General features: G+C 46.7%; 1 protein-coding gene across 2 annotated transcripts in view; it reads right to left on the reverse strand.

Annotated features, from left to right (window-relative positions):
• Positions 1 to 228: 228 nt before the first annotated feature.
• Positions 229 to 22,890, reverse strand: part of CTSE (cathepsin E) — a 29,121-nt gene continuing 6,459 nt past the window's right edge. For both annotated transcript variants that reach the window (XM_084784965.1, XM_084784964.1), the window contains 9 exons: positions 15,746 to 15,933; positions 15,028 to 15,184; positions 14,302 to 14,419; positions 13,314 to 13,432; positions 6,627 to 6,826; positions 4,698 to 4,820; positions 2,954 to 3,095; positions 2,758 to 2,856; positions 229 to 780 (listed from right to left, as the gene is read on the reverse strand). In XM_084784965.1, the coding sequence (XP_084641091.1) occupies positions 616 to 780; positions 2,758 to 2,856; positions 2,954 to 3,095; positions 4,698 to 4,820; positions 6,627 to 6,826; positions 13,314 to 13,432; positions 14,302 to 14,419; positions 15,028 to 15,184; positions 15,746 to 15,813 (1,191 nt within the window). In that variant the 5' untranslated portion in view covers positions 15,814 to 15,933 and the 3' untranslated portion in view covers positions 229 to 615. The remainder of the gene's footprint in view (positions 781 to 2,757; positions 2,857 to 2,953; positions 3,096 to 4,697; positions 4,821 to 6,626; positions 6,827 to 13,313; positions 13,433 to 14,301; positions 14,420 to 15,027; positions 15,185 to 15,745; positions 15,934 to 22,890) is intronic.

Below are 22,890 nucleotides of genomic sequence, written 5' to 3' on the forward strand. Positions count from 1 at the left end.
TAGAATTTGCTCCCAAATCTAGATGTGAGGAGCCAGAGGGAGAGAAGATAGAGGGGCCTGGCCACACGGGTGGGTTGTGAAGTGAGGTAGAGGTGCACGGTGTTCATCTCGACAGCTTGTCTGCTTGTGTGCATGTTTAGAGATTTCCACAATAGAAAGTCAACAAAAGGAAATAAAGACTACAGCCAGGATTTCATTCTTTCATTGTGGTGATGGCAGAAGTGTGTGTGTGTGTGTGTGTGTGTGTGTGTGTGTGTGTGTGTGTGTGCATGTATGGGAGTCTCTCTGTCTCTGTCTCTTCTCTGTCTCTCTGTGTCTCTGTCTCTGTTTCTGTCTGTCTGTCTGTCTGTCTGTCTGTCTGTCTGTCTGTCTCTCTCTCTCTCTCTCTCTCTCTCTCTCTCTCTCTCTCTCTCTCTTTGTGTGTGTGTTTGTGATGTTTGGAAGGCTGTGTGTGTCTGCATGGGCATTTGTGGGAGGCTGTGTGTGCCCTCTCATACTTCGCTTGGCCTGAGTACTCTGGACTGGCTACATCCTGGAAATGGCTTTGATAGTTACAAAGAGACCTAACAGGTTAAAGGGGTATCAGGTGTCCATACATGTCACATACATCCTTATTTAGGGGATTGCGGGGGCCAATCCCACTTGGTTATTTCCACGATCAAAGACTGAGTAAAACTGTCGAATGAAGACATCCCCCAGGATCCAGAGGGGCCCGGCTGGAGGAGGAATGTCAAGTCCTTGAAAGCCACTGCCGCAGAACTGCATTCCATCCACCAAGTCCTAGGGTCCAAAGGAGGCACTTAGTAGCAGCAGGCAGGGATGATGAATGTAGCCTGGGAGCTGTACAGAACGGCGGTGGCCTAGGGTGGCTGGTGAGTGCCACCCTTGTGGTTGGCGGGCTCTCTCTCTCACTTCATGCCCATATTCCAGCTGGCTCAGTACAGTGCGTGTTTGCTCCTTTCACTTACCTGTGTTCTACAGTGATGAGAACTGTATGTTTTTACAGCCACCCTCTACCGTAGTTTATGATTGGAAATACAGAAGTGACCTTATTGCAAAAGATTTGGCCTTAGAGTGCATTGGGTTAAGTCCAGTCTTTAGATTCAAGCAGAGCTCGACTTAATGTTTATAAGGGAGAGAAACTGCTCTATGAATGGCTGGTTGCTGCCACTTCCTTCTTGACATCTGGGGAAGAAACGTTTGAGTGGGCCCTCGTCACAGGGCAGGCACGCGCCCATTGCTCTAGGAAGGGCCTCTAATCTCCCCCGATCTTTTTTGAGACACTATGTGCCCCAGTCATCCAGCCCTCACTGTCCGAGCGCTGGGACTGCAGGAGGGCAGCACAGCTCCTGTCTCCCCATCTTATTTCTAAGTTTAGCAAAGACCTGACATGGCCTTCCCAACTGCCATCTGAAACTCAAAGGTGCCGAGGTGGGAAAATCACAGCCTAGTGAGCGAGGACTCGGATAAAGTTCAAAGTGATTCCAGCATCCTCTATGGACTGAGATGGTCTTGACTAAAATCTGGCAGGAAAGGACCCGAGAACTATGTTGAGGTTAGGGCAGGGTATGGGTACAAACAGAGCCTCCTGTTGGATAAAAGTGGGAGAGTGCAGGTGCTATCCAGGACAGCCCAGATGGAAGATGGATGTTAAGTCCTTGAAAGCCACTGCTGCGGAACTGCCTCTCAACCACTAAGATCTAGTGACTAAGTTCTAGGGCCCCAAAGAAGCTCTTATCTTGCTGTGGCAATGGGCCTGGAGACTGGTGAGCAGGCAGGGCTCACTTTCCACGTGTGGTTTGTTCTCAGCATGGTGTCTGCAGAGGCTGAGCCAGAGTGGCCCCAAGAGCTCAGGTGATTTGCCATGAGGCCATCTTAGAGCAAATGCTTGTGTTTCTATATGGCAGCTTGGGAAGGATCGGGTGAAGGTCACCCTCCACCTCGGCACCTCTATGCTGACACAGTTCCTCATCGTACAGGCGGTTCTGGTTAAAGATCAACACATTAGAGTGTGTTGCCAAACGAGTACAACATCAAACCCCCGGACCCAGGGGCTGTGAAGTGACCACAGGTTTCCAAAAGTCTCACCCTCATTCTCAGAACTTGGGAGCCATTTACAACAAAAGACATGTTTTGGCATGTCATATCTTTTTTTTTTTTTAAGTCACTCTTCAAACCCTTTTTCTATTTAGGTGTATGTTTGCAGTGTGTATATGGGCACATGCACCAGTGTGTTCTGCAGGGATCAGAAGAGGGCATTGGATTTCCTGGAGCTGGGGTTACATGTGGCTTGTGAGGCACACAAAGTGGGTACACGGTACCCGACTGTGGTCCTGGAAGAGCAGCACGTGCTCTTAACTGCTGAGCCATCGCTCAAGACCCAGCAGTCAGAGCTGGGAGGATCTCAGCATCCTTCCTCATAAAACAGGACGATAACATCTCTAGTTGCATATGGGGAGTGGGGAGGGTTAATGTGTTTGTTGATAAATCCCTGATGGTAATAGCAGAAATCCCCCTTAAGTGTCTTGTACCTCAATAGTTGCTGCTTCGTGTTAGCAACTTACTTAGTAAGTCCTGGAGTTTCTACCACAGGCAACTTCGTCTTTCTCAGACAGAGTGCCACATCAGGACTGGGCTAGGTGGGAGGGGGTCTTGGAGTAATTGTCAACGCCTTGTGTAAATAATGACTTTGAAGGGGGAAGTGGCCGTCACGTGGGGAGGGTACTGTGACTCGCAGAATAAGGAAGCGGCCCTTACCGGCAGGATGTAGGCAGTTGGGCTGAGGGTGTATGAAACGCCGTTGATGAGGAAGGCAACATTTGGCATCGTGTTGAGGTTGGCACAATCCACAGCGTACTAAAACAGAGAAGGATCAGCTCAGGCACAGCTCTCTCCACAGACAAGGACAGGCTCTTCTGCTCCCGTACAGTCCCCACCCCAGGTGGACACTCACTTCTCCATCCATGGGTGTGGCCCCAATGGCCTCTTGAAGCTTTTTGATCTTGTCTGAGGGGCCAGTGAGGAGGGAGGTCCCTGTGTCCACAATGGCCTGGCAGCCCTCAGAGCAGAACATCACAGTGTCTCCCACCTGGATTCTGAGGACAAAGGGCCCCGAGGCCCCACAGTTAGCACCTTATCCTTGGACATTTCTCCTTCGTCTGAGATCCTTTGCCATATCGGGATATATCAGGACATTTCAGGACACAATAATGGTATCCTCTTTGGTCTCTTCTACCACAGGACTATTTTTTCAATTAGTGTAAATGTTTGTTTGTTTGTTTGTTTGTTTGTGACAGGGCCTCCTTGCATAGCCTTGGTGGTTTTGGAATTCACTATGTAGATCAAATTGGCATTGAATTCAAAGAGATCTACCTGCCCTTGCCTCCCAGGTGCTGGGATTAAAGGTGTGTACCACCATGACCAGCCAACTTGTTTCTTTTTAAGACAAGTTAATCTCAAACCCTTAACTATCTATCCTCCTGTCTCAGCCTCATAAATGCTGGAATTATAGGCATGAGCCATTATACCCGACTCAACTTTTTTTTTTGACTGAGATTCACAGTATGCATACCTCTTCAACACACACACACACACACACACAAACACACACACACACAAACACACACACACACAAACACACACACACACACACACACACACACACACACGCATGCACGCTCGCACATGCACACACACACACACACACAAACACACACACACGTACACACACACACACACAAACACACACACACGCGCACACACACACACACACGCACGCTCGCACATGCACACAAGCTGAAATACATTTGTGTATTTTTCTATTGCACTCTCTATTCTGTATTCAGAAATGCAGACTGAGAGCTGGGCATGGTGGGAACCTCTGTAATCCCAGCATGTAGGAGGCTGAGGTGACAGGACCCTGAGCATTCCAGGACAGCTGGGACTATATGGCAAGACACTGTCTCAAAAAATAAAGCAAAGCAAAGCAAACAGAGGTTCTTCAACCGTTGTCATGAGCATAAATAGGAAAATGTCTACAGTCTGAAGTGCATCAGCAGCCACCAGCGTTGGAGCTGTTTCATTTTTTAATCCCAAACATCTTAGGAACAGAAACTAGACTGTTCTCCCCTGAGCTCCCACCTTATCTAGCACGCTGCTGGCCATGTATCAGGTGTGCAGTCCCACTTCCTTATTTTCTCTGTGCCCACGCATGGATTTCAAGGCTCAATTTCAAGCCACTGCCCCCACCACCACTCAAACCCCTGAACAGTCTTCAGACAGAGACGTGTCACTCTGTTTGCTAGCTGTTCTGGTGGCTCTGGGGATACTGGCCACATCCACTTTGTGTTGTGGCAATTTGGGACCACACCTCCTTCCCCGCAAGCTTCAAGAAAGCAAAAACGTGAGTCCACATCACTTTTGCATTCTCCGTCTCGTTCAGCCTTTGCCTTGTGTATTAAGACTGCGTGAACACAGTGTGGCTGGACACATGAGTTAGAGGGAGGCCTGCTGAAGAAGGCATGGAGAAGGAAGCCACTCCTCTCTTCCTCCCTCGGCTTTCCTACACTTCCGGTCCAAATGTCAGGTTCCGGGAATCTGCTCTAGTGTCTGGCAGTGTCGCTCAGTAAATCCAGTTTGAGTTGTGCCTGGTGTGAGTCCTTCCATTCAGCCACAGCTACTACATGGAGGATACTTACCCATCCAGGGCAATCTGCCAGTAGCCTTGCTTGGTGACTGGGATCCAGCTGAGGCTCCCAGAGAAATGAGAGGGATCGTAGCCTCCGAAAGTGAGCTCACTGCCTGAGCCACCTTGTGAGTCACTACATAAGGAGAAAGGCAAGTTGTCAAGAAAGGAAGGGGAGGTCAGGGAGGGCACTTTGTTGCTTGTCTGGGCACTCACAGCTGGTAAGGGAGCAGAAGCTAGCTAGGTAGCCTGAGTCTTTGGGGATCAAATATGGGAATGACTCTGTCCAAGGCCCTGGGAGTATCCCCTGCTTCTTGGATAAAAGTTTGGGAGGTAGAGAGTGTCAGAACTGTAGATCCAAGGTCAGGACCATCCTGGGTGTGCAAACCCTGTGCAACCGAGGATGTTGAAAAAAAAAAAAAACACCCCTTCTCACGGCATCGTCCCTGCTATGGATGCGGTGGTGTCTGCACGTTCCACAGCATTCACTGCTTTGGGAAAGGTCATTTGAAAGCATTATGTCTTACTGGAGCTCGGCTATCAGTTAATTGTCTTTGGTAGTTACTTCTCAAGTTATATGTTGAAATTTTAACAGGGTTCTGGGAAAGAAGGGCATTTCCAGGAGGAAAAGGAGCAGAAAGATACAAATCCTGGGGTGCTATAGGCAGGGTGTCCCGTGGGGTGGGGCATATCTGTAGAAATGTTAGATTTAGTGGGGACTGGGGATGCAGCCAAGGGGTAAAATGATTGGCACGCATGAGTCCTGGGTTCTAGAAATCTAACCACCCGATCTTGTTAAGTTGTTCACATCAACCTAGTGTTTGCTTGAGGAAGCTGAGGCTCTGGGAGACAAAACAAGGCAGATGGGAGGCTACTCTGGCCTTGCTCCTGACCATCGCTGCACAGCTCTTGAGCAGGAAGAGAGCAGGGCAAACTCAGGTCCTGACAGCATACCTCAATCAAAGGCCGACACAAGCCTGGTCCCACCTACAGCCATTCGGGAGACCAGGCCAGAGTGGGAAAGGTAAATCTCTCTGTGTAGGGAGGAAAGTGAGGTGACTGTCTCAGCACCCCAGGCAAGAGAACAGGGGCGATGAGCTTCGTGCTCTCCTTAACTATAGTGTATGAAGCCTTAAAAGCTGAAGCCATCTTAACCATTTTTGAGCGTGCAGTTCAGATGTTCATCACCGTGAATCCAAGCACGGACATTATCACCGTGTAGAACTGAGGATCACTAGGAAAGACACCCCCCCTTCCCATCACCCTGCATCCATCCCTGGTAATCACCACTGTACTCTCTGCCTATGAATTCAATTCTAGGTACCTCGTGTTAGTAGATTTGCAGCTGTCCTTTCGGTGACTGGCTTATTTCATTTAGCGGAGTCTTGCAGTTTAATGCATGTTTTAGCACATGTCTGTGAGGCCCTGGAGAGTGAGCTCGTGGCCTGGTGCAAACTAGGTAAGTCCTCTCTGCCATACTCCATCCCTTGCTCTCTTTCCTTTCAAAGACCAAGTGCTATTCTGCTGTATGGTTGCCCTACATTTCCTTTCCTATCTATCAACACAATTTACTTTTAGTATCATCTCATTGGCTAGTTGTTTCCTTCTTTCCCAGCCACAGAGGTTATCCTTGTTTCATCCTGTGTTGGCGTCTACACTTGGCTTGTAACAGGGCCTTAGCATTTATGCACCATATTAAGTCACTAGCCAATCACAAGGGTCCATGAGTTTAACTTACTGTGGCAGTTCACAAAGAGCTTTATGAGGCAGACCACATTTCCTTGACATCCAGAGTGCTTAAGTGATTTGCTCAAGACCATAGACCATAGGCCAAGCAAGAGACTCAAGAGATTCGTGAGTCTTAGAACTGGGATGTCTTATGTACCTGGCTCCCTGCCTGTGGTCATCACTGATCTGTCCCGGGGAACTTGACTGGCCTCACCTGCTCAAGTAGACAGAAAATATAGGCAGAGCCACGAGGTTCTGGGCCATCATGTTGTCAAACACTGGGGTCACCCCTCCGGCAGCCAAGGAGGGGTATCCCAGGCCCAGAATCCCATCGAAGTCCGCATTCACAAAGGTCTGGCCAGGCTCCTTGACACTTTCTCCGAACTGCTGGCCATCCACAGTCAGCCCTTCCACCTGTAAGGAGAATTGCACAAAGGTTAATCGGGTGAGGGTCTCAGATTTCTCAGTCCCCGGTCTGTCTACAGATAATTCTCCCTTTCTCAACTTTCCTTGGCGAATAGGCACACACAGTTTGACTATAATCCCACTCACACAATTTCTTCATGTGACTTTAAAAATTGAAATATAGTTTAATACAGAAAACATGTGTCTTTTATTCAAGACTTTGCTTAATTGGATTTAGTAACAGTCCACACACTACACATGCTCATGTGACCCTCCCGGAATAAGACAGGATAGTCCAAAGCCCCAGAAGTCCTTTCATGTACCCTGCCAATCACTGTGTTCCTCAAGAGTGACTCACCTCCCAAGCAACGTTGGTTTCGTCTACTTGAGTGGTTCTCAACCTTCCCAATGCTCCAGCCCTTTAATACAGCTCCTCACGCTGTGGTGACCACGCCAACCATAAAGTTATTTCATTGCTACTTCATAACTGTAATTTTGCTACTGTTATGATTGTAATGTAAACGTCTGATATGTAGGGTATATTTTCATTGCTACAAATTGACTCAACGGGATTGCAACCCACAGATTGAAAATCACTGCCTTATGCCTTTGGTGGGTAGCTGGGCCGTTCCCAATGTTTGATTATCAGTAATGGTGCTTTGTCGTGTACTTTCTCTGGTGAACACGCGTACATATTTCCATTGAAATAAGTCTCCCTGAGCAAATATTCTCTCTGAGCAAAGGGCCTAGAGTCTTCCCAAAAGGTGGTGCCAGTGTCCCCATTATCAATATGCTGAGAGTTCCAATTGGCCCATACCCTCATTAAAACTTGACATGATCTGTCTCTTCCATGTTGGTTTTATAGAAAATATGCAGAGAGTTACACTAAGATTTTAATTGCATGTCATGACAATTAATGAAATTGGATATTTGGATATCTTCTTGCAGGAATGCCTGCCTTTGTTGTTGTTATTGGTATATTTTAGAACCAAATCCTTTGCTGGAAACAACAAGCTTTTCCCCCTTGCTGTCGTGATGCTTCTTGTTTGTTTTTTACTAACAAGATATAAATTTTAATGTAGTTAATTTGTTTGCCTTTTACTTCATTATTAGTGTTTTTTATAACTTGCTTCAGATTTTTCCCACAGTCATGAAGACATTCTGTCAAGTTTTCTGATACATGTTTTATTCTTTTGTGTTTTTTTTTCATTTGGATTTATAATCTACATAAAGACTGACAACATATAACAAAGCTATTAAGGTTAATTTCTCTCTCTCTCTCTCTCTCTCTCTCTCTCTCTCTCTCTCTCTCTCTCTCTCTCTGTGTGTGTGTATGTGTGTGTGTGTGTGTGTGTATGTGTGTGTGTGTGTGTGTGTGTAGCATTACCTGCTACATGCTGCAGTAAAATGTTCAGTATGAGTGAGGTGATTGGTGGGAATTTTCTGAAAATTTCACACATCCTACTACATTTGTCTCTTTCCTTTTTTCCTAGCCTATACAAATATGGTGGTCTAAAACGTGACTTTATAATATCTTAACAGTGTCTTTAATTAATCAAGATTATTTTGGTATAGTCATTACATTCATCTACATGTTAGAGATTCAACCTATTAATTTCTAACTCAAATTATTGGAGAAACATTGGATCTATAAATCAACATGGAAATTTTGACTTCTTTAGCAAAATTAGTTTTTTTATGGGCATGATTCCTCTTTCAACTTATATAAATTTTTTGATTTTATACAATAATGATTTAAGATATTTTTTTTTTTACGGTAGAGGTCTCACATTTGTTAAAGGTAAGCTGGTTTTGAAGGTACCATAAATACTATTATTAAAATCCGGTTTTCATTTGTCCTCACTGTGACCTAGAAACCCACGTGATTTTTGTATGTTTACCTCTTCTGGAAATGTCAGTAAATTTTCTTATTAATCTCAATATGCTGTCTGCAGATATTTTTAGGCTTCCTACAAAAAGGATTTCTGTGTATGGCTGTTTGTGATGGCGCACGTCTTTAGCCCAGTACCCAGGAGGCAGAGGTAGGTGGTCTCTGAGAGTTCCAGGACAGCCAGGGCTCCACACTGAGACCTTGCCTCAAACGAAACAAGACAAAACAACTGTTTCAGCAAGAGGGAAAATGTGCCTAGTACCGGATGCCTAGCTAACTCCCAGGGGTAGGGCAGCCATGGGGCTTGGAGGAGAACCTACGGCAGTGAGACCTTGTCTCTTAAGAGTGTCAGAGGCTATACCCCTAAAGTCTCACCGGCATAATTGTGTAAACACGAGCTGAACAAAGATGACAGCAATAAATCTGCTGACGTGGATGCGAGAGAGCCCGTGAGGCCTCATTCCTATACAAAGAACTACAGGCACCTAAGGAATGCTGAGAATGGGAGAAATAGTCTTCCCCAGGAAAGAGTATATCCATTTGATTATTCAATACCAAATGGTTATCCCTGAAAACATATACATACAAGTAACATTATACAGACCGAGCAGGTTGTTATTATGTAGTTAGGGACACACACACACACACACACACACACACACGTATATGTATATGTATATGTATATGTATATAGCAATAATGAAAAAAGGAGCCATGAGTTTGAAAGCGAGAAATGAGGGATATATGTGAGGGTTTGGAGGGAAGAAAAAGAAGAGGAAAATTATGTAATTGTAATATAAAAAATAAAAATTAAATAAAAACAAAGTTTAAAGACAAACAAAAGAATCTTGTTATGTTCTGAGAGGACAGTGTTAATTCTCCCTTCCAAATTGTAATGGCCCTTAGTTTCTTCTTTTTCTTTCTTTCTTTCTCTTTCTTTCTTTCTTTCTTTCTTTCTTTCTTTCTTTCTTTTTTCTTGTCTTATTGCATTGACAGTGGTCTTCAGGACAGTGCTGAACAGAAAGGGTGACAAAGAGTATTGCTGTCTCATTCTTAACCTCAAAGAGAAGTCTCTCAAAAAATTCAGTCTTGAGTATAAGCTCTGCTGTGGGCTTCCGTGGAGCTCAAATTAACCCAAAACTTACAGTCTTACTGCTGAGCTTCTCAAGTGCTGGGTTATATGTGTGTGCATCACCATGGCTTGTGGACAGTAGACTAAGGAAGTTTCATCTTTACTATATTTATATTTTATTACATTTATACTTTATATTCCAGGTGTTCTAAGAGTTTTTAAAAGTTGTGAATACATATTGAATTTTATCCCTTTAAATGAGTATATTGCTATTTTTGCTTTTATTCTCTCAGATAATAAATTTCTAGGAAGAAATGACTCTTGGTTGGGATTTATGATCCTTTTGTGCATCACAAGATTTAATCTGATGGCTTTTTGGTTTAGAACTTTGTCATCTATTTGTGGCATTTGCATGCCATCTCAACACTGAGCCGCAGGATCCTGGACTCTAGGCTGCACTCAGCTTACAGTGAGGCCTGCCTCAGACCTGCCCTAAGCAGGATCTCATATAGCCTAGGCTAGCCCAGAGCTTCCTAAGTAACACAGCACATCTTAAACTTCTGATCCTCTTGCCTCTGGCCCCTGAGGGCTGGGATTACACATGCATGTCACCTTGGGATCAAGTTCTGGGCTTTGTGTACGCTAGGCAAGTACTCTGCCCACTGGGCTGCATCTCCAGCCCTGTAGTTCTAGCTGTTTGACTGACCGACTGACTGACTGACTGACCGACCGACCGACCGACCGACCGACTGACTGATTGAAACAGGGTCTTATGTAACTTTGGCTGTCCTAGAACTCTCTGTAGGCCAGATTGGCCTGGCCCTCACAGAGACCTGCCTGCCTCTGCCTCCTGAGTGCAGGGATTAAAGGCCTGTGCCACTCTGTTTGGCAAGTTCTAGTGGTTTTAATAACCTTTTCACGTTTTGTTATTAAAGTTGTTCTATTTTTGTAAGATGAGTTATGAAGTAATTATTAATTCTCCGGAAGATGGGTCTGGAGTTTCCTTTGTGAGGAGTTTATTTTTGTTGTTTTGGGGTTTTTTTTAATAGCAGGGTAAACATTTAAATAGATATAAGACTGCTAATAGTTTTTATTTTATTGTACCAATTTTTATATGCTATATTTCTTGAGATATTCATCAATTTAAAATTATTGTACAGCTCATCAACATAAAACAAGTTTTGATATCTTATGACAAGATCATTAATAAATGTCCCTTGTCATTTCTACTGTTGTTATGTCACCTTTATTTTCCTGGATTCATTCTGCTAGAGGGTTTCTCTTTGCAAACAGTTAATTTGTGACAGTGTTGATTTCATTTACAGGGTGCACTTCCCATGTCACTGATGTCTTCTCTTTCTCTTTATTATTTCTTTCCTTCCCCTTTCTGTGGGTTTGTTTATGGCTGTTTATTAGTAGCTTATTTTTCTTAGTGTTTGTTACTCAAAACAGCTTAGATCACTGGTTTTTCTGATACATGCATTTCAGGCTGTAATTGTGCCTTTAAGGACTTGCATTAACAGTATATTAATCTGTGCACTTCTATGCTACATATGTACGTGTTTTAGATATTTGGCTTTATACAGTTACAGATGCCAGTTAGGGAGTACACTTAGGACTTTAAAAATGCTTTGGCAATATCTTCTTATCATAAAAAAGCTTTTTTATGTAAAATTATATAGATAATGCAGAACCTTCTGTTGGAATTATATGTGTCTATGCAAATATATTATATGTATATGTTATAATATATACAAGTATATATGTGCCAAGTGGGAGAGATGCCAACTGGAACCTGGAGGGACAGACCGGGACCACTCTGTCTCTATCCTCAGTGAAGGCATGCACTGCTGCAGAGGCTGACACTGCAGCAGAGGCAGAAGTGCCAAAGGAGGGGCCGCTGCAGCTGTAGTTGCTGTGAGCGTGGCTGCTCCCTGCTCCATCCAAGGGAGCTAGCAGAGAGGTGACAAGTTGGGTGTCAGAGCCCACCTCCTGTGGACCCCAGTCCCCCCCCTGCTTTCCAGAGTTATTACAATTATCAGTTTGGAATGCAGCCTTTTAAGTGGTTATTTATTTTGTAACATATACATATATTATAGTTACATATACACATGTAATTCCAACAGAAACATCTGCTTTATCTATATAATTTTACATTAAAAGCTTTGTTTTTCCTGATAAGATGTTACTGAAAAAATTTAAAAATTTTTGAACCGTGGGTGGTGGCACATGCCTTTAATCCCAGCACTCGGGAGGCAGAGGCAGGTGGATCACTGTGAGTTCGAGGCCAGCCTGGTCTACAAAGCAAGTCCAGGACAGCCAAGGCTACACAGACAGACCCTGTTATTTAAAAAAAAATTTTTGAGACACAGTTTCAATATGGAGCATGACTGCCCTGAAACTATGTAGGCCAGCCTGGCCTCAAACTCGGCCAGTCATCTGCTGCAGCCTCCCAAGTACTGGGATTGAAAGTGTGTGCCACCACATCAGGCTTTACTTAAACTTAAAAATATATGTTTTAGTGATTTTTTTATTTTATGTGCATTGGTGTTTTGCCTGCATGTGTGTCTGTATGAGAATGTTGTATTCCCTGGAGCTGCAGTTACAGACAGTTGTGAACTGCTACAGGGGTGCTAGGATTTGAACCTAGGTCCTCTGGAAGAGCAGCCAGTGCTCTTAACCACTGAGCCATCTCTCTCCAGCCCACTTAAATATATTTTAAGGAGACTTCTTAGCCTAAAGAAAATGATTAAGGCTATTAGTACACCAGCTCAGTAGAGAACTCAAACCCCACACAGTTGGCAAGAGTTCAGAAAGATTTGTTCCAGCTTTAATGAGAGGAGAGGACAGGGATGAAAAGAGACTTTTCTGCTAATGGCTCCCTTTTCAGTTAATAATATATCCCCTGCTCAAATATTTGAAGTGATGTTGATGAAGGCCGAGCTCTGCTGACCTTAGCAACATGCTAGGACTAGAAATAATGCTCATCGGGGTGGGCCAGCCTCTATCACTCCCAAGGCCTAGGCCTCCACACTTGCATAAAGTATGCAGGCAGGACCAGGACTCCCTTGGTTCTCTGGTCCCCGCAAATCAGGCACCTTCAGGACCTCCGGTCATGGAAAGGTGACTCCAGGAGCGGCTCTTAGACCTCTGGGCTGTGACACCTGAGTTCTTCTGTGTTGGTTCCTGCCTTCTAAGTTTCTATTTTACTGACGTAACCCCAACATGCTCACTTTTTCTTTCAGGATGGCAGCCAGCTCTCATGCCCTCACTGCTCAGGGATTGCCGATCCAGCTGGGACCCCAGGCATTGCGCCCTCACCTCTGTTTCCTGAAGGAATCCCTACGACGTTCTCTAGGGCTCCGTATGCTGAAAAGACTGACCACTGTCCCATCTCGGGTGGGAAGGATAGCTCCCTCGTCCTAGAAGGAGCCTTGTCTGAAATTGTGCTCTTGAGACCTCTGAACCATATTCTGCCTTCCCTGCGCCTAGTTCGCGGGCAAGAGAGCAAAAGACGGAGGAATTGCACTCACGGAGACTTGGTCAGCGCCGATGATTCCTGTCAGGCTTCCGGTGCCATACTGGATGGAGAAAGGACTTCCTACCTCCATGTATGTACTGGACTGGGATGGATGGAACACCGAGTGCTTCTCTGGAAAACAAAAATGCTGCTCACGGCTTCCGTTCCTGGCCCAGAGGACAGAGTGGGCTTCTCTCGGCTCACCACAGTAAGTGGGGGACAGGGGTTTCCTGAAAAGCCTGTCGTGGCCTTTTACAAGTGAGCTACTGTATTCCCTCTAGGCACAGGTGTGTCCCAGCCAGGGACCAAATATTTGTCCCTGGGCAAACCTGGTTATTCACAGACACAAGATAAGCACCACTTACTGGGCGCCAGTAGCAGTCTTAGCCATCAGTGTGGGCCAGAGTCCGGCCTTCAAAGGACTCAGGGGTAAACAATTACCACTCTAGGAAATATTACTCCTAACTTTTCACCCAACTTTTTCAAAGAGCTTCTGTCCTTGGGATGTGTTCCCACACAGAACAAGCTCTCTCTTTTAGAGCTTCTGTTTCCGGACTGTATGTAACCCCTACATTTCCTCTGGCCAAATGGACACACCCATGCCACCGTGCCCCACCAGCCGCACCTCCGTGGGAGCCAGGGCATCAGGGCCTCCTTGAGGCAGGTGCACAGTGTTCCTTAGAACTCAACCTAGACCTACCTGCCCAAGTACAGACCAAAGAACTTTCTCCCATATTCCTTTGTGTGTTCCAAAGGAAGTGAGTCAACAAGTCAAAGATTTCCCTTTCTAGTGGCTTATTTTCTCCCCATTAATCCTAGTGAGTATGAAAGTGGTTATCTTGACTGGTAGTTACTTTTTCATCTCTCTCCCTGGCTCAGCCACACCAAATAGAGATAGGAAAGGGGGAGGCTGGTATGGCAGGGAGGACCAGTGGAGGAACCCTAAGTCTCTCCACCCCACAAAGTATCACCTTCGCCTCCAAGAAGTGGCCCCCACTTACTGCACGCTGGGCTGGTACAATACACAGATGGGACCCAGAGGTTGGAGGAGCCGGTGTCAAAGATGACGGTGAAATTCTGTGGCGGGGTGCCGATGGAGATAATGCCGAAGTACTCTATCTGCAGGGAAGGGAGAGAGAGAGAGAAAGCGTGGGAGAGAGAGAGGGAGGAGAAGGCAGTTGTGTGACTGACGGCAGCTACAGCGTGGAGTACCATAAGCTAGAATCTACAGAGCCTGGAAGAGGCCAGACTGGAGACAAAGGACAGAAGGAACAGAGCAAGAACCACTAGGGCTGAAACTGAGGCTAGCCCAAGAAACTTGCCTCCATTCTTCTTCTCATGACGTCTTTGTGAGCAAGGCAGAGGAGACGGGAGTGGCTCCATCTTAGGGACCAGGGAACTGGGGATGTGGGACATCAAGGACTTTTTTTTTTTGCGTAAAGACATAGCTAGTAAAGTGCCCAGCAGAATGCACAGTGAGGGTCTTTCCCTTTGGAGCATGTGTCATCCTTATCTCTTCCCTCTGGAAGAAAGCCCTGTGCAATGGGTCACATGGAAGCCTGCTCTATAGAGTTTACAGAGACTAGAGGACTGTCCATCTGAATCATCCAAACAAAGAAATCCACGCTGGAGCACCTGAGGTCCCTGCTGGAGCACTGGTCCCTGTTGGAGACCCAGCCTTCCTCCCTACACCCAATGTCCCCAGACTTCAACCCAAGAAGTCTTACATCCAGGTAATTGATGAGGGGCTCATTGGTGCTCTGATCCGTTCTACAGGACTCGGTGAATTGGATCATGTCCAAGTTGTGGGACTTCCAGAAGTCTGAGAGTTGGCCTTGGGCCCGTAGCTTCTTCCGGAGGGACTGATGCCTTCTGAGGGGCACCCTGGAGAAATAGCGCCATGTCAAGGGGCAACTCTGCATGCCCCCCCACCCCAACCCATTTCCATGTATCAGTTCAGAGCCTGAATACGGCAAGAGCCAGGAGGGGACCTTCGAGACCAGGCATGGCAAGAGGCAGCACCACCTCTGTCCCGTGGACTCGGGCTCTGAGTAGAAATGGTTCTTCCTCCTGGGCACTGGCCCTTTGAGAGTTTCTAGGGAATGGGGAATAGGACATTGCGCTGTGGTCTCATCTGACCCCAGAAAGAGCTGACTTAGAGGGATGGAAAGACTCTGTGGATAATGGTGCTCGGGGCCCCTTGGGAAAGTATCTGAAGGCTTGGTGTTATAAACCACAGCTGACAGAGGGGAGCCCCTTGGGCTGAGGAGGGCACCTCCCCTGGAAGGAAAGGCCTGCCACCAGACTGGGAAACATTCTCTAGGGGTTCCCATGAGATCCCAATTTCTTCTCGTCATTTCTTCACTAGCTTTCCTCCCCAGGGCAGCCCTGAGCTGTTGTTGGGGGATGCCTCCATTGACCTCAGTACTGGGGACAGGGCCTCACCTGTGCAGACCTCCTTGGGCCTGAGCCAGGTCCAGGAGCACCAACAGTAGCACAAGGATGGGTTTCATTGTGGTCCAACGAGCAGCTTCTCTCTCACTCCGCTTCGATCTCCCTTCTACCTTCCTTTCTTCTTGTGCACAGGGCAGGGGCACCAGCTCTTCCTGGTGCCCAGATCAGCCCTGCCCAGTCTGGGGACCCAATGATAAGGTCTGGAGTCAATAGGCATGCCCAGAGTAAATAGTATGTATAAAAGGACGTCCCTTCTCTGCCCTGAGTCCTTTTCTTCTGCTTGGGGAGCTAAGGGCAAAGTGTGTGTGTGTGCGTGCGTGTGTGTGTGTGTGTGTGTGTGTGTGTGTGTGTGTGTGTAGCAGTCTCAGCTTCTCCCAGGGTCCTTGAACACATAACACTGGCTTCAAGTAACCCCATGTTATTGTCTAAGGAAGCAAAAGGTCCCCGAACATGGGTCCCACCCTGTTGAACTGCTACTATGAGGGTTCAAGACAAGGACCCCCAAAAAGGCAGAAGCTGAAATGGCATGTGTAGCAGGATTGTAACTCAAGACATTAGCTAAGCTTTTGTCCCCATGTTTCTTATTCTCTCTTCAGTCCTGCACAGGCTCCCAAAGCAATTTGTCCTACTCAGAGCAAACCCAGCACTCCCCAGAGGCCCTGAAGTGGGGAGGTTCGGCTATTGTTTTGTGGGGTGAGCTTCCTTCATTTCAGACTTGATGAATCTTGTTCTGGGGTCTGTATAGAAGGGAGCGCCGAGGCATCATGGCGGGGCAGTCTGCAGCAAGCCCATGCTGGTGTATCAAGGCTGCCACATCAACACAAAACAGTGGTTTATGCAGCATTTATTTTCTCTTGATCCTGGAGATTGGTGGTTTTATTACCACCAACCCTTCCTGTGGGTGTCAATTCTCCAACTTTCCTGACTTACAAGAGGTGGGGGAAGGGCAGTTGATGGGAGGAAAAACCTTCTCAATTGGCTCTGGTTGATGGCCTCTGAGCTGGGACAGAAAAGTCTTAGGGTACCTGGGTTAGGGCTACCTGGGCTCTTGTCAGCTAGTGTTCTGGCAAATTGCCAGGGCCTTGCTTTTTATCTCTGAAGCCCCAGAGAAAGTAAAATCCGGTCTGAAGCTCTTCCTGATATCCAGACTGTTGAAGAGACATCCAAAAAGAGCAGGAAACCACACAAACAGCTTTCCCTCGACCCCAAAGCAACTACACCTCTCTAGCATTTACTCACTTCCTAGGGGCCCGTCCTCTGACTGCTTGCAAGAGTGAGGGGCCTGTCTGCTCACCGCAGCAGGAGTGCTGGCAGTCCGGGTCACAGCTCTGCCGTGGCTGCCCACAGTTGCCCTCCAAACACCTCAGAGAACTCACCTGCGTTTTCAGGAGGGTTAAGTACACAAGACAAAATACATGGAAGCAGTGAAAATGCCTTAACACACACCACAGGCACAATCTCGTCCCTGCAAAAAAAACCTTGTGTGGGAAGATTTCTTCCAGGTCCTCAATGCACAGAAGATGGCAACATGGTCACTGAAAGGTAAATGGTCCCCAAGGGCACAGTTTGTTAGGGCAGGGGTAGGGTGAGCTGGGTCTCTTGACTGCTACTCCAGGGCTCTTTCTGAATGCTACCACTAAGCTAGTGATGCCGGCATCTCTGGCCCCTCCCTCCTTCTCCATCTGGAGACCTCTCCCTCATCTGTTTATCAAATGTAGATAGAGTGTTGGGTTGGCCCATGTTAAGTGAGACTGGCGTTACTATGGCTACTTGACTCTAAGGAAGATGGCTCAGCCTGGCTGCCTGTTATAGGGTCTACTGAGCTTGGGAAGGTCTGACAAAGATACGGGGTATGCGTGTGGGGACAATTTGTCAGAGCTGATGGGCTCTGTCCTTTCTGGAAACACCAGGAACCGCGCCTATCCTGGCTGTGGCTCACTGGATCCTCCCAGTCTGAAATGGATAATTACCGTGGACCATTGTTAAGGACAGTGTGGAAGGTCCCTCGGCATATGGGTGGTTACGTGGACATGATGTCTGCGGAAAGGCAGAGGGAAGAACATTGGAGTGAGAGAGTGAGAGGGCACAGTGTAGGCAGCCATCCAGTGTCCCAGGACTTGTGAAGGGGCCATGCGACGAGAGTTCTTCAGGAATGGCTGGCTGGATGCAGAGGTTTGACACTTTCCAGAACGTGGGGAAGCTGTTGGCAGCCACCTAATTAGCATCTCTTTCTACAGCTTCAGATTGCAGAAGATAAACTAATGATAGGGTCCGGCTGCACAGTGCTGCGTGGGAGTCGGCGGGTGTCAGGCACACTACTTGTGTAGGGTAAGAGCTGGCTCTAGGTGGCAGGGAGCTACACTCCAGGACCCTGTCCCTGGCTATGGCCACAGCATCAGCTCAAAATGACCAGGACAACTAGTTAGGAAAATGTCCCAACTAAACTCTTTCTGCTCAGAGTTTAGTAACAAAAGAAAATTCATTGTGCCGCATGTGACAAGGCAAGGAGGGACGAAGCAAGGGTGCCAGGATCCACATAGTTTTGCTCTAACTGGCCAGCTGACCATAGAGGTCATTTCTTTCAGAACCTCATTTCCTCAACTATAAAATGATAAGGGCATAGCCGTGTCTCAGACGCTGTGTTAAAGGACGTAGAACGTTTTCTTTGGACCTCACACTGATCCTGCGAGGATATTTAAAGCCATTTTACAAATGAGGAGACACAGGGTGGTACCTGCACAGCGCTGTAACTCAGATCCAGAGTCAGGCTTGCCTGATTTTAAGGCTGATGTTCCTAAGCAGGACACTGTACTGGATGATTTATAGCAGCAGGTCGCAACCCCTTTAGGGGTCACGTATCAGATATCCTGCAGGTCAGATAGCTACATTACAATTCATAACAGTAGAAGCATTGCAAGTTATGAAGTGGCAGCGAAAATAATTTTACGGTGGGGGTCACTACAACATGAGGGACGGTATTAAAGGGTCGCAGCGTTAGGAAGGTTGAGAACCACTGCTCTGAGCATCTTATGTTCTAGAACTTCTTTCTGAAAGAGGGTCACAGAGAGGCTAAGGCAAGAGGGAGAGATTCATTTCTGAATGGCAGGCAATGTAGGCTTGGAAGAATAAAAAGTGTGGGTAGGGCATGGTGTGGTGGTGAATGCTCTCACTGTATATTCACATAAATTTGGTTGTTCTTCGAAACTTGGTCTCCCTATGTGCCCAAGGTACTCACTGTGTACCTCCCCACTATGTATTTTATCTATGTATTTTATGTATTGCCCACAATAAGTCGTTCAGGAAGATTCATTGCTCTATTTCTGATAGGTACAAAATTTACACTGTCACCCCTCTCTGACTGAATTATGAAAAAAAAAGTTCTATTTCATCAAAACATCTACTTACTGCAGAAAAAGAGAACTTGGTACGAAACGTTTTTTTTTTTTTTCCCACACAGCTTGGTTTTCTTTTTTTTTTCTTTTCTTTTCTCAAGCCTCCTATTTTCTTGCAACTGGAAGTCAGAAAACTCTGATCTCCCCGGTCTCACGATGTCACAAACTCGGTCAATTTGAGTTATTTCTACAACCACCACCAGTTGCAGTCTGGGAAATTGGCTTTTTGGCCACAAAAAATTTTGCACATGGCCGCCAGCAGAGGGCGCAGGCACCATGGAGGTTTCCTGGCCTGACGCTGTCTATTCAGCCATCCTGTGTGTGCCTGCCAAGCTTCATGGAGTGACTGACACCAGCTTACATGTTTGAATGCAGACTAAGCAGGGTATTGCAAAATGGCTTGTGATACCACCAATATTTTTTTGAGTCTCAGATTCTTCAGGTCTAAAAGAGTAAGTGTGTGCGGGACACGGTGGGGCACACCTGCGCAAATTGCAGCCCTGGAGAGGCAGAGACAAGATGACCACTGCAAGTTTGAGGCCAGTCTGGTCTACATAGCAAGTTCAAGTCCATCTAGAGTTACATTGTGAGGCCCTGTTACTATGAGGGAGGAAAGGAGGGAGGGAGGGAGGGAGGGAGGGAGATCAACTCACAGGTAAAAAATCACATCCAAAAGAGCAATTAAAATTATGTCTATTCCAAGATGCTGAGACAATCATCTGATTAGATTCAACAAATTCCCTTGTGGAAAAGCCTCCAAATGGAGTTCTTGGCAGACATTATGTATTTTTGTTTTTAAAGATTTATTTATTCATTTATTTATTATTTACACAGTATTCTGCCTGCATGTGTGCCTGCAAGCCAGAAGAGGGCACCAAATCGCATTATAGATGGTTATGAGCCACTATGCTGTTGCTGGGAATTGAACTCAGGACCTTTGGAAGAAGAGCCAGTGCTCTTAACCTCTGAGCCATCTCTCCAGCCCCTGACATCATTTATTTAGTCACAAATTGGGGCACATATTCTCAGGGACCTTATTTCAGAAAAAGGAGGTTCCCTCTTGAAAGCCCCAAGAGATCTCTTCCTCAGTAGGTGTAGGAAGCACAGGGTTGTCTGACTAAACTTAAATATCATGGTGGTTTGAGGGAGAATGGCCCCCACAGGCTTCTGTATTTGAATGTCTGGTCCCCAGCTGGTGAACTGTTTAGGAAGGATTAGGTGTGGCCTTGTTGGAGGAGGCATGTTACTGGTGGGTGGGCTTTAAGTTTTCCCTAAAAACTTAAATCTGTGTCCTCTGAGTGAACTTTTAGGGAAAAGGCAAAAGACTGCACTAGGCCTGGTCTCGCTCTCTGCCTGATGACGTCTGAGGATCTGGGTGTGAGCTCTCAGCTACTGCTCCAGCTCCATGCCTGCCTTGCCTGCTGCCACGTTCCCCACCATGATGGTCTGGACTCACCCTCTGACACTGTAAGCCAGCCCCCTTACCCCGACTTAAATGACTGTCTTTTATAAGTTGACTTGGTGGTCATGGTGTCTCTTCACAGCGATGGAACAGTGACCGAGACCAACACGGCCATACCTACTGTGTAAAGGATGACAGTGGCTTGGAACGGAGTGCACATGCTCAACCAGGACAAAAACAGTGTGAGGAGAATTGTTCTGTAGCTAGATCCCAAAGGAGACACCGTGGATTAGATACAATGAAAGAAACTAGGATCAAAGAGAGAACCTACAGTTTGTCTTACTGACGCCCAGGGCTGTGCAAAGTGCTGCAGCTTCAAGGTTGGGGTCCCACTGTTGGGGGAGGAATCACATTTGGGGAGCTGAGTCTCTAGTTCTTTTTCTTTTTTAATTTTATGTGCATTGGTGCATGTCTGTGTGAGGGTGTCAGATCTTGGAGTTAAAGACAGTTGTAAGCTGCCATGTGGGTGCTGTGAATTGAACCCGGGTCCTTTGGACGAGCAGTCAGTGCTCTTAACCCCTGAGCCATCTCTCCAGCCCTGGTCTCTAGTTCTTTACCACTAGACTTAGAAAAAGTTTTTCTGAATAAGAATTCGCTAAACAACAACAAAAACAATGTGGAAGGGCCTACGACGTGGCTAAATAAGTCCAAGTGATTGCTGCTTAGCCCGAGGACCCAAGTTCAATTCCCTGGTCCCACATAGCATTAAGGAGAGAACGGTTGCTTCAAATTACCCTCTGACCTCCACACAGAGCTGTACCACGGGTGTGTGCTGCCCCTCACCTCACACACAATAAATAAACGTCATAAGTAGCAACAACCTGGTGCTGCAAGCTGGTAATCCAGCTACCCTAGAGGCTGAGACAGAGATATGGAAAGACCAGGGCCTGCTGGGGACTTAGACCCTGCATCCAAACAGAAACTGGAAAAGAGGATTAGGAAAACAGCTCAGTGGTTGAGTGCTTACCAAGCATGCCCAAGGCCCTAGGTTCAATCCCTGCGGCCGAAAAAGAAGAAAAGAAACCCAAGTCTGAAAAACCTACTGTCTCTTCATGTCTCCAGTTTTGTAGACTATTCTGGACAGCCTGGTGGTCTGTGTGTTGCATTATTGGCGGGAAACCTCCAGGACTAGGGGGCTTCTGAGGGCTCCTCACTCAGGAGGTGGCTTCCAGACGGATTCCTGCTGGGGTGTCCTGGAAAGCTGGGATCTGGTATCTGGCAACTGGTGAGCAACCCCAGCAGCGGGAGAGCCGTGTTATCTGCTGAGAAGCCTGGCACAGGGTCAGCCTTCTTACTGAGCCTGCCTGCATGCTGCTTCTTTAAAGCGGCAGCAAAGTTGGGTGGCCCTGGCGGCCCCTCTTTACTGCTCGGTACCTCTTCAAAGCACACCAAGTCCAGCAGGATGCCTCTCCGCTGAGGCTGACTCAGAGGCTGACTCAAACGTGGGTGCGCCCTACACCTGTTCCCCACTTTGGCCACACCCACATTTCTTTATGTGCCTGCTGCCGGCTACTTAGAAGGCCCATGAAGATAAATTTCCCAAATGTGTTGTAATTTCTTGTTCCAGATCTCTAGAGGGTAGATTTAAATATCCTGAAGTCATTATTTCTTCTCAATGAGTTTTATGTCAAGTAAAGGTGATTTTGTTCGACTAGGCTGAGTCACAAATTAATACACTACTGATCTTCCGGGTTTGGAGGTTTGTTTGTTTTTTAAGGTACCACGACAGTCTAAGCTATCTAGAGAGAACCCGTTTCAAAAATAAGTAAATAAATAAATAGAAGTAAAATGCATAGTAAAAATTAAAAATGGATTAATCCCAGCACTCTGGGAGGCAGACAACCCAAAAACAAACAAACAAAGGCCAGGGAATATATCCTCCATGTACCCCTCTTTTGCCATTTGGTTCTGGGACTCTGAGGTGGGGTGGGAAAAGGAACAGAATCATTGTTTACGAGGCTCTGAAAACCCGTTTGTTAGTGGTTCTATTAGCCGCTGCCTGCCCGCTGTTCAGTGCCTCCCCAAATGCAGTCAAGAGCCTTGTCTACCACTATATGGCTGAAAATAAGAGAGGAAACGGTTTTATGGGAACAAAGCGCTGGGGCTGAGGAGCTGGCTCAGCAAACGCGAGCACAGAAGGCTCAAGTTAAGTTCCCAGCACCCATGTCCAATAGCTGCCAACTGCCTGTAGCTCCAGCTCCAAGGGATCGGTGCCCTCTTCGGACCTTCATGGGCCCCAGGCACACATGTGGTGCACATCCATATTATTGGTAACTCCCAAT

Source organism: Acomys minous, assembly GCF_964271855.1.
Source record: "Acomys minous genome assembly, chromosome: 1".
Lineage (NCBI taxonomy): Eukaryota > Metazoa > Chordata > Mammalia > Rodentia > Muridae > Acomys > Acomys minous.